The 16646-nt window shown below is 42.1% G+C and overlaps 1 protein-coding gene across 1 annotated transcript in view; it reads left to right on the forward strand.

The window, feature by feature from the left end:
- The window catches only part of LOC138141741 (calpain-8-like), a 107950-nt gene that overhangs the window by 67781 nt on the left and 23523 nt on the right, over positions 1 to 16646 (forward strand). Inside the window, exons 11-13 of the mRNA XM_069062568.1 lie at positions 8356 to 8367; positions 13452 to 13663; positions 15641 to 15677. Coding sequence (XP_068918669.1) covers positions 8356 to 8367; positions 13452 to 13663; positions 15641 to 15677 — 261 coding nt within the window. The remainder of the gene's footprint in view (positions 1 to 8355; positions 8368 to 13451; positions 13664 to 15640; positions 15678 to 16646) is intronic.

Here is a 16646-nt window from a genome sequence, read left to right on the forward strand (position 1 = left end):
AGGGGGTAACACAGTGAGGGGAAGGAGGGGCCCTAAGAGGGATGCTGAAATTGTTGAGGACAAACTAGATTTCCTCCTACTTCACAACTTTGCCTGGGACTGGCCTGGGCCCATACTAAGGCTGTGAGGTCTTTACTGAAGGGAGGGAGGTGGGGGGCCTGTCTTACCATTTTCAGGTAGGGCAGAAGAGGAATTCTTTTTCCTGGAGTGGGAGAGAAGGGTGAGGGGACAGTAGGGAGGAGTTGCAGTTTGTATAGAGGACAATTCAAAGAGGAATTCAGAGCAGAGGACAGCCTTATGGCAGGTACTATTATGGGTAAGGGGAAAAGGGGCAGTCTGTTCCCCAGAGAGACTTGCCCATGCTCCCATGGAGTAAAACCAGGAGAGAGTGGGGTTTTGCCTCTTGGAAAAGAGGTAGCAGTCTCTAAGCTGTCACTAAAGAGTGAACTTGCTAAGGAAGTATACTCCCCTGCCACCCCACAACCTCCCTCCCCCCATACACATTGATGTTCCCTTGGGACAAAGGTCTTATGGCCTCATCCTGATTATGGCTTTCATGAAAAGCAAACCAACTCTGATCTCGGTATTCATTTCTGAGATCTCAATCAGATAAGAATTCAATCCCCTCATCTCAGTCACCACATCCTTATTGGTTTGACATCCTGAAACATCACTATTAGTCTCTAAACAAGTTGAGTTAGGAGTAACATGGAATTCTCTGTTACTGAGGGAATCTTTTAAAATAATGAGCTTCCGGAAATATCTCAACTGTTTTGTTACAATGGAATTTTGTCGAATACCTAGATTGGAATGGAGTTCCAGCTGGTTGGACTTGGGAATCATCTCATGCTTCCTAGTGAATTAAATTAGTAGTGAATTAACATGTGAAAAGAGAAACTTGGAACCTATTAACAGGAGAGAAGTATTATGTCATAACACCTCCAACCCTATTTTTCTCTTAACTCCTGGATATATTTTTTAGTGTGTTTGGTTTTGGTGGCTGATTTGAGAGTTTAGGGAAGTTTGTTTTTTTCTTAGGTGGTGGGATATCTTTGAGATATAAAGGGTTCTGAGCTGAATTGAAGGGATACTGAATGACAGAACTAAGTGAGGATACTCAGATCAAGAGACTTATTAAAACTTAGCTCACTTCTTTTTTTTCCCACCTAAAATCAAAACAGCACAAAGTCAAGTCCATAAATTCAGAGGATTTAAAGCAGGAAGGAACTTTAGTTCTTTCCCCTCATTTAATGGGTAAGGGCACTTAGACCCCTCTTCTTTTAACTTCCCATGCTTCCTTTTGCTGATGCCATCCACCTCCATGACATCAATTATCACTTCAATGAAGATGACCTCCAAATCTATATTCTCATCTTCAATTTCTTCCAAGAATTTCAGTTGTGTATTTCCGGTTGCCAACTATCTGTCTCCATCTAGATGTCCTGCAGGCACCACAAACTCAACAAACATTATTGTTGGCAAATGTTCCGAACTGAACTTATCATTTTTCTCCTCAAAGCCTGCTGCTACCCTTAATTTCTCAATTTCTGTTGATGATACCTACATTCTGCTCCTCACCAAGGCTTAAAACCTCCTAGCCATCTTGGATTCATTTCTCTTCTTTACCCCCCTCCATGTTTAATCATTTGCCAAGTCCATTTGATGCTAGCTCTGAAATAAATCTCACATCCATATCCTCTCAGTTCCCACGGCAGTTACTTTTCATAGCATAGATTTAGAGCTGGAAGGGGATTGAGAGGGGATGCAGCTGAACCCCTTAATTTTATAGAAGAGACCCCAAAAGGTAAAGTGACTAGCCTGAGGTCACACAGGTAGCAAGTGGGAGAGCCAGGACTGTAATTCCAAATGCAATGTTCTATCCCCTCTGTCTCTTACTCTTTTTGTTTCATGGTTTCATTTCCTCTTACTTGGACTTCTATGTTGCTATTAGTCTTGCAGTCTACCCCTCTTTAGTCCAACCTTTATACTACTAAGCAGACTTCCTAATACATCGCTCCAATAATGGCATTCTTTGACTTAAAAAGGTTCAGTGTATCTCCATCACCTACAGAAGAAAATACAGGTCCTCGACCTTGGCATTCAATGATCTCCACATTTGTCTCCGAGCTCCTTTTTTAGCCTCATCTTCTACTATTTCTTTTCATGTACTTTCATCCAAAGCACACTGCCCCTTTTTTACCTCTGTATCTTTTTCTCTAAGCACAAGTATACTAGAATGGACTTCTATTTCATGAAGTCCCCTCTTTTTTCAAGGCCCAACTCAGGTGCCACCTCTTTCATCAAACAACCTCTGACACCTCAGTGAGAGTGGTCTCTCCTTCAGATTTGCATAGCTTTCCTTCATTTCTCTTTTGTTGTTGTTGTTCAGTTGTGTCTGATTCTTCATGATCCCATTTGGGGTCTTCTTGGCAGAGAATTTGAGTGGTCTGCCATTTCCTTCTCCAACTCATTTTACAGATGAAGAAACTGAGGCAAACAAGGTTTAGTGATTTGTCTAGGGTCACACAGCTAATAAGTGTCTGCGGCAGGATTTGAACTCATGGAGATGAGTCTTCCTGACTCCAGACCTGGCACTCTATTCACTGTACCTCCTAACTGCCCTTTACCCTTATCTCATTCTTCTTACATCACACTATAATGAGAGCATAGAGTTGTGTGCCATTCAGAATGTAGCACAGAAATGCTTAGCACTTTTGTTGCTGGTCAGTATGTTTAATAAAGGTAGGATTATCCTCATTCAGGACATCATTACCTCTTCCCAGGCTATTTGTTGTAACTGCCCAATTGGTCTACCCATTGGGTATACAGTCTTTAGTCTCTCTCTTCTCTAATTTGTCCTAAAGCATGAGAGTCAGATCATATTGTTTCCATGCTAAAGAAGCCAACGGGGCTCCCTATTGCTGCTAGGACAAACTATAAACTTCTCTATCTGGATTTAAATTCCTTCATGATCTGGCTCCTCTCTATCTTCTCAGACTCATTTCCCATTGCTCCCCCTCCTGTATTCTGTATTCCAGGCAAATTGACCTGCTTGTCATTCCCTGCACACAATTGCTCTCCTGGGGTTCTTCTGACTATCTGTTTCTTCTCCATGTCTTTTGCTGGATCAGCATCCATCTCCTGCCCCTGAAGTGTGGGTTTCTCAAAAGATCCTTCTTTCTTTTTTCTTTACATTTTCTACTTTCACTATACCTTCCACCCCTTGGGTTCAATGGTCATCTTTACATGCATCATTCTCCAATCAATATGCCCAGTCCTAATCTCTCCTGAATTCCAAGCATGCTAACTGCATTCTGAATATTTCTGCCTAGATGTCCTGTAGGCATCTCAAAATTAACACACCCAAAACAGAATGTGTGATATCCCCCCATCTCTTTATCCTCCAAGATTTCCCATCCTTCCATTCACCATTCTTCCCTCTACCTCACCTCTCACATCAAACTAGTGGCTGGGACTATTCTAATTCATATTTGCAACATGTTGCATTTATCCCTTTCAGCTACCCAGCCATTCCCCGCCCCCCCCTTCAGAACCACATCTTCTCTTACCTGAACTATTAGAATAGTCTCTGTATGTATTTTTCTACTTTCATTCTCTCCCCTTGCCAATCCATCCTTCACACATTTGCTAAAGATAGTCTTCATAAGGCATAGGTTGTATTGTGTCATTCCCGTGTCAAAAATCCTTCAGTGGTTAACTTTATTGGCTCTAGGATAAAACATAAAATCTTCTGTCTGATATTAAAAGCCTTACAAAATCTGATTCCAGTGGACCTTTCCCAATTTATTTTCTATCACTCCCTTTCATCTCTTCTACATTCTAGTCATATGGACTTACCTGTTCTTCTCTGAGCAAGACATTCTATTTCCTGTCTTAGTGCTTTCCCACAGGTCATCCTCCAGTCCTGGAATGTGGTCCCTCCTCATCTCCTTTTCCTTAGCTTCCTTCAAACTCAGCTCAGGTGCAATGTTCTTGAAGCCTTCTTTGATTCCCCACAGGTGTTAGTGCTTCCCTTTCTTAAAATTACCTTGTGTGCACTTTTCTGGCTGCATAGCGTATCTGTCAAAATAATGTAAATGCCTTGAAGTCTAGGAGTGTTTTTTGTGTTATAGCCCAAGAGCAGTGCCTTGTACATAGCAGATGGTTAGCAAATGTTTGTTGAATTAAATCAAATTAAAGGGAGAATATAGAAGAGGAAAAAGTCCTGAGTGCAGATTCTTGAAGAACATCTGCAAAGTGGTCTAGAGGAGAAAGGAACTTTGAGGGTGGTTTTCTATTGCTATAGTTCATGAACCCTCACCAGCACACTAACCTTAAGTCCACTTTCTCTTGGATTCTGTATTTACTGGTGGGATAGCATATCACAGACCTTTGGTGTGATGTTTTGTACCAATTATTCCACTATAGTAAATGCCCATTTCGAAAAGATAGTTAAGTCTGTCTAATTTATATCAAGGGGAAGTTAGGTGGTACAGTGGATAGAATACTGGGCCTGGAGTCAGGAAGACTTATCTTTATGAGTTCACTTACTAGCTGTGTGACCTTGGTCAAGTCACTTAACCTTGTTTGCTTCAGTTTCCTCATCTATAAAATGAGCTAGAGAGGGAAATGGCAAACTGCTCTAGTATCTTTGCTGAGAAAACCCCAAATAGGGTCATGAAGAGTTGGACAAGATTGACAATGACTGAGGAGCAACAAATTTATATCATGATAATCATTGGGGGAAGCACAGTGATGAGGGTTCATGAACTGTAGCATTAAAAAATCATGCTCAATCCTTCAGGGCAACCCCTACGGTTCTGAAGTTGGGGGCAGTATCTCTGGGGACCCAACCTACCAGTGCCAGTGGGGGGTTGGGAGAGTAGCTCCAGGTATGAGCTGCACATGCCAATGTATTTGTGGAAAAAACAGTGGAGAGACCTAGGCTTGAAGTGCCTTTGACACTTAGTAGTCGTGTGACCAAGTCACTTAAATGTACTTATTATTTTCTTCCGTAAATTTGGGATAACACTAACTGTATCACCTGTATCACAGGCTTTTTTGTGAAGATGGAATGAGTCAACTTATATAAAACTGATTTGCAAACATGAAAATACTCTATAAATGCCAGCTATTATTCAATCAACAAACATTTATTTGATGCCTACTATGTGCCAAGTACATTGCCAGGCCAGGAGGATACAAAGGTAGATGAGGGAAAGGGAAATTCAGAAGAGAGGTGGTGGTATTGGCTTTTGGGGAATGATCATTACTTCTGTTTTGGATGTGTTGAGTTCATCCTCGCACATAAGCTATGATGATTTTTGTGATGGGGTATGTTTCCTCATGACTAGAGTCTCCTTGATCTGAGGTACTGAGTCTGTGAAGAAAAGTGTTTTCAAAAGCCAGAAATGCTTTTTTTGGGGGGGTCAGGGAGGGATGGGAAGTGCATCTTTCTTTTCTGTCCAATGTGTATAATATTTTGTCCTGTCTTCTGTACTCCAACTGCCTGCAAAATGGAATCTTCCTTTGAGGTTGAAGATATGAGAATGATAGAGCTCACTAGAATTCCCCTCCTCCCTCTACCTGCTCCCAGGCCTACAATGTTTGCATGGCTGGTCCCAGCTCTCTGGGTTCTGTGGTGCCAACTGCTCAATTGCAAGCCTGTCTGCCCATTTTTATTTCAAAATTTGTATTTCAAAGATGACTGTCTTTTTCTATCCATCAGCCAGTACCAGTGAAAGTAGAGCCTCCCTGAACAGGATTTGTGCCACGGGAGATGCCCCACCTACCCAGCTGTGTTCCTCCTGAGTGACTTGGCTGGGCAGATTTAATGTGTTTTCAGTGTGCTTTGTAGCTTTAAAAAGAAGAATGCTGAGTCCTCCCCAGGTGCCATGACTTTGCAAAGGTTGGAGCTAGAAGGAGAGATAGGGGTGGTGTAGGCATAGTCATTTTAGTTCAAAAAATATCTGGAGAGAGCTGAGAAGAGATGTGTGGATTACACATTCCTGGAAAAGGCAGTGTCGTGGACAACCTGACCCTGTACATTGTTTATACATCAGTTTAGGGACTGAATTCTCAAAGGGAAATTCACTGAAGGGGCAAGGGCTTGAAGCAGTTAAATCCAAAAACCATTTATTAACTACCTATTGTGTGCAAGACTCTGTGCAAGGTGGTGAGGAGCCAAAGATACATGGAGGAAGCGTGATTCCCTGGAAAGAACGCCATCTCTGGATCTCATCTCTGAGAGTACCACCTTGGAAAATCATTGAACCTCCTTGGGTCTGTCTCCTTGGGTTGCTCAGTTTCCCCATCTGTAAAATGAGGGAGCTGGACTAGTCGGCTCTAGAAGTCCCTTCTAGCTCTGGTTCTATGCTCTATGAGCTTATAGGTCCTGCTGTGAAGGATCACAGACATGTGTGGGGGAGAAGTGATGTAAGAACAAATAATTAGGATACAGAAGAAATGACATTTGTAGGTACAAAGGAGGGGTCTAGGCCAAAAGCAACCACAAGTCTGAAGAGAAAGAGAACACTTTCCTTTAGGGGCAAGGAAGGCTTCTTGGAGAAGGTTGCACTGTGAAGATAGGAGGGATTTTGATGGGTGATGGTGCAGGAGTCCATTTCATGCATGAGGGATTCTTTGTGGAAAGGAGTGGAGATAGGAGAAGATAGAACAAAGATGGCAGAGTGGGAAATTCAGCTAGGTTGTATTATAGGGTTTGGGAAAGGAAGTAATAATATGAGCTAAAGTAGAACAGGAATCAGAATGTGGAAGGCTTTGAATGCCAGGACCAGAAATTTATACTTTATTTGGTAGGCAATGAGGAGCCAATGAAGATTTTTGAATTGAGGAATGACATAAGAATCGGGAAGAGTTTTAGGTCCTTGTACTAAGGGCAAATATGTAGAAGCCTGTTCCACGGGTTAAAGCAGGGTGGGGCAGCAGAACGAGAATTGAGGTTTGCAGTCAGAGAGGCTGGATTTAAATTCCAACTCCTGTTACTTTCTACCCTATGACCTTGAGCAGATCATTAAACATCTCTTGGTTTCAAATTTCCTCTTCTGTAATAATGATAATAGCCCATATTTAAGAAAGCACTTTACATACCTTATTTCCCTTTAGCCTTACAACCTCATGAGGTAGGTGCTGTTGTTGGCTCCATTTCACAGATCAGACAACTGGGGCTCACAGACATCATGGCTTCCTAGGTGGGGCGACGCAGCCAGTGAGTGTTTGAAGAAGACTCAAAGCCAGTTCTTAACTGGTGCTTTACCCACTGCATCACACTCCCTGTCTAAAATGAGTGAGACAAAATGATCTTCCTTCTGTGCATCCTTTGTACTTATCATATCTGGACCAAAGCAAATTGAAAGAAAACAGAGCAGAGTTTCTTACACACATGAGCCTGAGTTTTTCTTTTTTTTCCCTCTCTCCTAGATTCTATTAGATTGTCAGCTCTTTGAGGACAGAGGGCTTGTCTTTATGTCTCTCACTACCTAGCACAGTGCCTTGCAGTGTGTTTAATAAATATTTATTGAAAGAATAAATGGGACTCCCCCACCTCCCCAAGAGACTTATTCCAGTTGATCAGTTTTCTGTAATTGTTTTAAGCTGTGAGCAGATGGCCATGCAGCATATGGAAACAACTATTTTCTACAGTAGCTACAAGCTCTGCTGGCCATGAGCAGTCTGGGAGGCAGGAGGGGGATGAGGGGCAGGTGACTCCAAATGAGCCTTCCAGGGGCTCTCCATTTAGAAAGCTTCTCCCTTCCTCTCTTTATCACACCTGCTGAGCTAGATCCTGGGGAAGAGGGCAGGAGCTCATGGGGAAGTTTCTGGGCATCGTGTCCCTAGTTCGCTATGGGAGAAGAGGCTTTCCGCCATGGGCATGGGGGGATAGTCTGGGGCAGTGTTGTGACTGACCTTTCCCAAATGCTCCAATGCATCTGTGATCTCCTTAATTTGGAGGTTTCCTCCAGCTATGCAGGTCATAATCCATCCATGCCCACCCATTCTGTGCTAACTCCTGGCATTTTCACTGGCCCATTACACTCCCAGGCATGCAATGCTCTCTTTCCTCATCTCTGCTGCTTGGCTTTTCTCTTGGCAGCCCTCCCTGAAATCCCCTCATGAACTGCCAGTTTTACAAATGCTGTCCAATCCTACAGACCTTTCCTCTGACTAGAATCACCAGAGAGTTTAGATTGCAATGCACATTTTGTGGGATGGGGTGGGAAGGCACCTTGAGAGAAGCTAGCTATGAGTTTGGCCTGAAAGGCTGACCTGGCTGTTTAAGGAAAGGTGTTTGGAACCCTTGGTTCACCTATTCTTTTTTCTCTCTCTGTCTTGCAGATCCCTAAAGAGGTACGTGTAAGCTGTTGACAGTCTCCTTTCTGTGGGTAAGAAACATATGGTGGCCTGCTGCTCATGTGGGTGGAAGGGCAGCTGTAGTTTCTTCTAACTGAAGTTGGATTCCATGTAAACAGACCCTCTGAGTTTATGAGGCCTCTGAGGCATTGACTGAGAGAATTGGTAAAGAGAATTCTGGCACTTGGCATCCGTCCCACCTGCCAGGCATCCAAATGAAGAGGCTTGGTGATGATGTATCCTTCCTTTCTGAGTCCATTAGTCTGATGGGAACAAAGATAATTATGGGAGAACCAAAGTCCCTATTCATCTAACACACAAGGATGTCTTTGCTCCAGGAAAAGGAAACCCATTTTTAAAAATTTGTTTTTTTGAGAGAAAACACATGACTTTTGTCTTTTCTTTTTTTTTTTCCTCTGGCTTCATAGGATCATAGCCTTTGTTGTTGTTGAGTCATTTCAGTCATATCTGACTCTTTGTGACCCCATTTGATGTTTTCTTGGCAAATGTACTGGGTTGGTTTGCCATTTCCTTTTCCAGCTCCTTTTATAGATGAGGAAACTGAGGCAGACAGGGTTAAGTGACTTGCCCAGAGTCACACAACTAGTAAACATCTGAGGCTGGATTTGAACTTGGGTCTTCCAGGCTCTGTGATCTATCCACTTAGTTGTACAGGTTATCCATCCAGTTTAAACTCCTCACTTTTCAGGTATGGAAACTGAGGCCTAGAGAAGGTAAAAAACTTGCCTCAATTTCAACAGGTGATAAATAGCAGGGTTAGGATCTGAACTCAGGTCCCCTGACTCTAAATCCAAGTGTGTTTTTTTACTATGCCATATTGCTTCTCTAGAATGAAGTTTGATATTTAACTTAGAGCAAATAAGCCCAAGAACAGAAGAATGTCGTTCTGCTTTTTTTAAATCAATTTTTATTTATATCTTTCATTTTTACATTACTTACATTTCCCCAATATATTCTCCTTTAGGAGAGGAGCCATTTCTGATAACAAAGAATAAAAAGAGAGTCTAGAAAAACCAATGCAACAATAAAATTAGACACAGCATTTAACATTCCAGGTCTCCCACCTCTGAAAAGAAGGGAGAGTGATGCCTTTTCATATTTCTTCTTTGGGGCCAGTATTGGTCATTATAATTTCACAGAATCTAGTATCTATTGTTTTGGTACTGAGAATGTCACAGTTGCCATTTTCACCATCTGAGGTTTTTAGAGCTTCCTGTTAGGATTACAACTTTGACTTTTGTGTCTCAGAAAGAGCTCTGGGTTTAGAGTCAGAGAGCCTGGGTTTGAATTTTAGGTCTGACATATAATTGAGAAAGTTCTCTAAACTCTGTAGGGCCCAGGTCCCGCATTTGTAAAATGAGGGGGTTGGACGAGATGACTTGGAAGGTCCTAGTTTTACAAAACCATAATCCTATAACTCCAAATCCATTTTTCTCATTCCTTCAGTCAACTATTATCTAAAGATTCCTCCACTTCCTTCTTTTCCCCCTCCTACTTTCTACCATTAGTATTCACAACACAGACTCCTGTCCTAAGAAATTCTATTTACCAGAATTTTCCTCTCCTGACTGGAGAGAAGGATTAATGAATTCCCCAAAGGTATATTTGCTCAGCCATCTTCCTCTGCCTCGGGGGTCCTTCCTAGCGACTGGTCAGCTCAGTTGGAAGGAACACAAAGTTGTGGGTTCAGTCTATACATTGGGTTGTGCCCCTACCCATCTTACAAATGCACACTATCCATCATGATGCATGGATTTATAGCACAACTTTCCCAGCCAGCTCCCATTTGGGGTGTCAGGATCAGATAAATGGTCTGTGTATGGGTGGTGGGTTTGGTGGTCTGAGCTATGGGGCTTAGGTTCTTATTTCCCTTTTGTTCAGGGTGATCAAATCACAGGAGCTGCCACTTTAATACTTGTGGGACCTTGGACAAGTTGCTTAACTTCTCTGGGTTGATTTTCTCCATCTGTGAAACAAAAAGATTGTACTAGCTAACTTCTAAGGTCCCTTCTAACTCTAAATCCATGATCCATAAGAGTGAAAAGGACCACAGAGACAATCAACCCCTTTCATTTGCAAATAAGGAAACTATGGGGGGGTATAGATTAAATTATTTGCCCAAGGTCATAAATTAGTCCAGAGTACAGTTTGGATTTGAACTTTTATCTCCCCATACTTCAAATCCAGAGTCCTTCCCACAGCCAAAAGTGACCCTACTGTGGGAGTCTAGGTAGCAAACAAAAATAATTTTGGTATGGTGTAAAGTATATTGGATTTGGAGTCAAAAGAGGGGTTAAAATCTCAGGTTTGCTGATCACCACCCAAGTGACCTTTTGTTAACTCACCTGATTGAAAGGGGGTAGAGGGATATGCCAGGGACTTCTCAAGTACAATATGTCCAAAACCAAACTCATTATGTTTCCCTTCAAAAGCTCCCCTCTCCCATACTTTCCTATTTCTGTCAAAGGCCCCACCATCCATCCAGTCCCTCAGAATTATAACCTCAGCATTTTCCTGGACCCTTCACTCTTCCTTACTCTCTCCCATGCCCATATGCAATCAGTTGCCAAATCTTGGCTTTTCTCCCTCTAGAACATCATGACATTTGACTTACTACTCACTTTGCTACCACCACTAATTTAGGCTCTCCTTGCCTCAATTAGATTATTGCAACTACCTTCTAATTGATCTCCCAACTTCAGTCTATGCTATGAATTGGTACAAAAGTGGTTTCCTTAAACACAGGTCTGACTGTGTTCTTCCCCTTCTCAATCAACTCTAATGGCTTCCTACTGTCTCTTGGCACTCCCCCCCCCCCCCAAGACCCTTTTATTTTTTGTTTTTTAAATTCTTCATAACCTCCCACTAATGTCTCTTTTTAGCATTATGGACATTGCTCCTCCTTCTACACTCTGTGATCCAGTCAAAATGCCCTTTTCTTTGTTCCTCACATAAGATACTCCACCTCTCTTGGCTGTCTCTCAAAGAAGGGATGTACTCCCTCCTTACATTCTGTCCATAGACTCTTCTCCTTTCAAGACCCAGATCAAGCACCATGTTCTACATGAAGCCTTTCTTGATTCCCTACAACTATGGGCAACTTTCTTCCCAAGTCCTTAGCTACATTATTATTCCTTTCTAAATATATCCTATATATACTAATATATGTACTTGTCTTCTCCATTGGAATATAAACTCTTTGCAAGTAGAGATTTTCTTTCTTTGTATTTTGTATACCCCTTCCTCAGCTAGCATAGTCCCTAGTAGACAAATGCTGATTGATTGATTTAGGCCTTAACTTCCTCAGCTATAAATGGTGCAATTGGACTGTATGATGTTTATGATCTCTCTCAATTCTATGTCTTTTGATCTTGAGGCTGTTCTGGAAAACAATAGAACATGGGAGGGTTGGCACTGTCAGATTTCCTTCTGTTTCTGAGCCTGTGAACAGTGTTCTTCCTCTGCACTCAGGACCCTTGTTAGAACTGCTTCCATTCTTCCCAACCCCAATCCTAGATAGAATTAGCTCTTATATTCCTAATGTATTAAATCCAACTCATCTCCCACTGTCTGCTCTTTCTACCCCCTCCCTGCACTATCAACAATGATGTCTTTGCTTAACTCCCTGACATTACCATCCACTGCTGCCTTAGTGACCATGACCTCACAGTTACCCTGCCTGTGGAGTACAGGTTTCCTCAAGTTGATTGTTTAGGAGGAGGATAGATGACCTGGGATGATCTCCTATAGAAAATGCTTCAGTATATGGACCATAGGAGTATAGACTGAGCTGAAAGGGAGCCTTAGTCCAACTCCTTCATTTAACAGGTGAAGAAACTTGAAGCCATAGAAGTTAAGTAACTTGCCCAAGATCACACAGCTGTCAAGTGATAGAACTGATGTGGACCCAGGCCCTCTGATTCTAAATCTAGGTTCTTTCCACTGTACTGTGATGCTTCCCTGGCATGGCAGTGGGGTGAGACTTGGGTTTCCTTTCCAGTTTCCTGTGTTTAAATAGACTTGGGGGTGGGGTGGGATAAGGAGATACTGTGACCAATGATAGAAAGCCCCTTTCCTATATTCCGTCTGGCCAGATGAGCTTCAGGTCACATAGAAGCCCCAGGATATTGGTGCAAATCACCCATAGTCATCATCATCTTAATGCTGATTAATTGGGAAGATAAAGTGCTAAAAGGAGGCTTAATTACAGTAATAATAATTTGACATCTGTGTTTTCAAAACATCTTGCAATCTGTAATTAGTGTCTCACAGACTCAACAATGACTCCACCCCTTAATGGCCACCCCCTCCCCACTTCCTTCAACAGGTACTGGATTACTGACCCCATCTAACACCACTTAACAGGTGAATAAAGTGAAGCCCATAGAGAGGAAATGATTTTATCAGAGGCCACTGAAGGTATCAGTGGCAGAGTCAGAGCTCAGGGTTCCTGACCTTTAGGCTGTACCATCCGTCATTTAATCTAACTATTTATTTTGGCTAGTCTTGGCCAAATGGTGTCAATAACAGGTTATCCAATTGTACACCCCCCTCCCCCAACAGATGGGGGCCTCCTCCTTTTCAGAGGTCTGTTTGTTTGGCAGTTAATAAAAGACAAGAGGACCATTTCTGAAATTTTTTGCCTTGAGAGCTCAGGATTTAAACTTACATTGCTAACCAAATTAAATGTCTGAATAGTGGCTTGTATGTGTCAGCTAAAGGACTCAGAGAGACAAATATCTAGCTAAAACAAAAAAATAGCGTAATGAGAATATTTCAAACTATAATATCTGGATGAATTTTTCTGGTCTCCTCTTCTAACAGGGAGAGAAATCATGATAAAGTGGAAAGGCTGGCTTTGGAGTCAGAAGACCCAGGTCCAAAATCCCACTTCTTATACTTAGTATCTGAGTGATCTTGAACAAATTACTTAACCTTCCTGGGTCTCTGCTTCCTCATCCGTGAAAGAAGGGGGTTGAATTGGATGACCTCAGAGGTCCCTTTCAATTCAACATCTATGATTCTTCGAAAAATGACTTTCTAAATGCTGATTTGTACAGCTGGAGAACCACACAGAAGTACATCTGAGCCAGGACTTCTTCTTGAGACAACAACCTGCTGCTCAAACCCCATCATACTTTAATCTTCGAGAAGTTTCTACTCGGTTCCACCTTCCTGTGGGAGAGTACCTGGTGGTGCCATCAACCTTTGAGCCATTTAAGGATGGAGAGTTCTGCCTGAGAATTTTCTCAGAAAAGGAAGCTAAGTCCCTGTATGATCTCCTCCATGTGCCAGCATAATAAGCCTGAGTGTAAAGGTTTCCAACAGGGAAATGGCTAGAGGCTGGGAGGAAGATCCCATTTTTTATTTGGGGTGCTAAGAGTCTGCTTGCCAACCTAACGAGGTTTCCAACAGGGATGCTATAGAAGTAACTAGAAAACCAAATCAATAAAATGATGATAGACATAATAGTTCACAAGGGCCTCCATTTATTCATTGATTCAGTCAACAAACATTTATTAATTGCCACCTACATGCAGAAGACACTGGGGAGGAAGAAGGATAAATAAAACATAGCATCTCTGTTTATAGAACTTATGGTATAGTAGGGAGATGCAAAACATACATAACTATGACGCAAGATTGTAAACTTCTGTGGGGCAAGGACCCTGTTTCCCCCTAGTGCTTTAAGCAGTGATGGGCACATAGTAGGCACTTCATAAATATTTGTTGACTTGACTTAATAAGAGAGGTACAAAATGTATTTAGACTCCTGAGAGGATGAATTGGGAAGGATGCAGAGATTTGAGATGAGTTTTAATAGATGTATAGTATTTAAATAAGCAGAGATAATGAGAATACGAGCATGAAATGACATGAGCAGAGGTGCAGGGGCAGGAAACAGAAGGTATTGCATAGAGTATATATGGGGTATGTGTGAAATAAAACTGAAAAGGTAGGGTAGTATGAAATGGAAGAGCAGTTATTAAGCATTTAATATGTGCCAGGCACTGTGCTAAGCATTGGGAATAGAGCTAGTGAAATGATAAAAGTCCCTGCTTTCAAAGAATTTATATTATAGCTGGAGGAGAAAAGAGCTTTAGTGTAGATGGAAAGTCTCTGTCCATGGTTCTTAAACGCGCTTTTGGGAAGGTGATATCCTGGTGGGATCTGAATTGGGTGGGGCTTCATTGTGTGTATGTGGGGGTTGGGGGTGGGTGAAAAGGGGTCCTACAGGGTGTACCAGGCTAAGAAAATCTGAATTTTGTTTGGGCAAATAGTAGTAGGGAATCACTGAAGGGTTTTGATGAGGAGAGTTACAGAGAAAGAAGATTACTCAGTCTGGAAGCAGTGTGAAACACCACTGGATATTAGAGTGCAGAGAGAGGAATGGGGAGTAGGGAGAGAAGGCCCAACAGGAGGTTATTATAATTGTCTTGATAGGAATAATTAAACCTGTTAAGCAAAGAGAATAGAGAGAAGGGAGGTAGATTTGAGAGATACCATAGAGGTTGCATTGACAGAATTTGGCAACTATCTGGATATGGGGATGGGGCAGGGATGGAGGTGAAAGAGAGGGAAGAGTCAGAGGACACCAAGGTTTTGGACACAGGAGATTGTGTGAATGATGCCCTTGACAGAAATAGGAAAGTCAAAGGGGAAGAAAATTCACATGTATTGGAAAACTTGGGGTGGGGATTGGGAGTCAGACTGAGGAAGAGCACATGCAGCAATCCAGCCAGGAGAGTTTCCATCTAATAGGAAGAACACTTAAGCTATAGAATCTCACTCCAGATGGCACAACAAAGCACCTTTTCTGTGCTCCATCCAAAATAATGTCATGGGGATTTGTGGAGTTGTCACTAATGTAACAGACATTTCTAGGCAAAGAATTGTCCCAAGGGAAAGAAATGGGTGATAATTGGGGTTCTTAGTCATGGAATAGAGCCCTCCAAAAAGACTTTCTTGGCAGAGTTGTCTGAGGAGTTAAAAGACAGTATTACCCTGGGAATTTTGAGGGAACTGACTGAACTTGATATTTTGTGCCTGTGGTATGAGAATGACCTCAAGGGATGTATGAAAAGGGTTAAGGATCTCTATCAGAAAGGGGACTTAAGTCATAGGAGGGAAATTTCTTTTCTTTCTTCACTCCCCTGCCCAACTTTAGAATGAACTCAGAGAAGAATAATCTTTAGCTAGACTTGGCCTTTTTATGTTGATTTTATTTCTGTGAGTATTTGTGTTTCAGGGAAATTGGAGACATGGTAGCTGGAAACGCATATGAGGTAAGCACCCATTCTGAACCAAGGGTTCTTAACTTGAGCTTCATGGTCCCTCAAGGGGTCCATTGTTAGGTTTCAGGGGTTCTGTGAACTTGGATGGGAAAAATACAGCTTTATTTTCACTAACCTCTAACTTAAATTTGATGTATCCTTCAATTACAAATGTAGGCAACAAAACACTTGGACAAACGGTTTATAAATATTGCTAACTTCCAGAAATTTGTTGTTGTTCAGTCATGTCAGTCATGTCCAACTCTTCATGAACCCATTTGGGGATTTCTTGGCAAAGATACTGAAGTAGTTTGCCATTTTCTACTCCAGTTCATTTTGCACATGAGGAAACTGAGGCAAACAGGTTTAAGTGACTTGCCCAGGGACACACCACTAGTGTCTGAGGATGGATTTGAACTCCTGACTCCAGGGCCCAACACTCTATCCACTCACTGCACCATTTAGCTTCCAGAAATACATGACACAAAAGTTTCAGAACCTCTGCTCTAAACTAATGTTTTTTTTTTGGAGGGGGGGAGAAGGGTAATTTTTGTTTTTGAAATTTATCTTGGGTGATGTCAATGAAGGTCAAAATCAAGGTTAATAGAATGTGGAACATTCTTTGGCTGAGTCTGAAGAGACTCATGAAGGAGTTACAAAGTCAGTCTTTCCAAGGGTCTTGACTGTCCCTAGGGGAACACAATCTGATGTCCTTTCTACTGGCTGGAGTGATGAGCACCCTCTATGTGTAGTCAGTCTCACAAATCCACTGTGTGCTGAGTACCACACCTCGAACTGAGGGACTACATAAAGGAAGGAGAAGACACAGTCCCTGCCCTTGAGAGGCCTTGTGGAGGATGAGTGGCAGAGAGATGAAAAACCATACAAACAAACAAAACCAGGCCTTCCTTTCTCTTTCTTTCTTTCTTTCTTCCTTTCTTTCTTTCTTTCTTTCTTTCTTTCTTTCTTTCTTTCTTTCTT

The sequence above is a fragment of the Petaurus breviceps genome, unplaced genomic scaffold, assembly GCF_028583685.1.
Source record: "Petaurus breviceps papuanus isolate PSGF00001 unplaced genomic scaffold, PetGlider_PUasm1.0 90466, whole genome shotgun sequence".
NCBI lineage: Eukaryota > Metazoa > Chordata > Mammalia > Diprotodontia > Petauridae > Petaurus > Petaurus breviceps.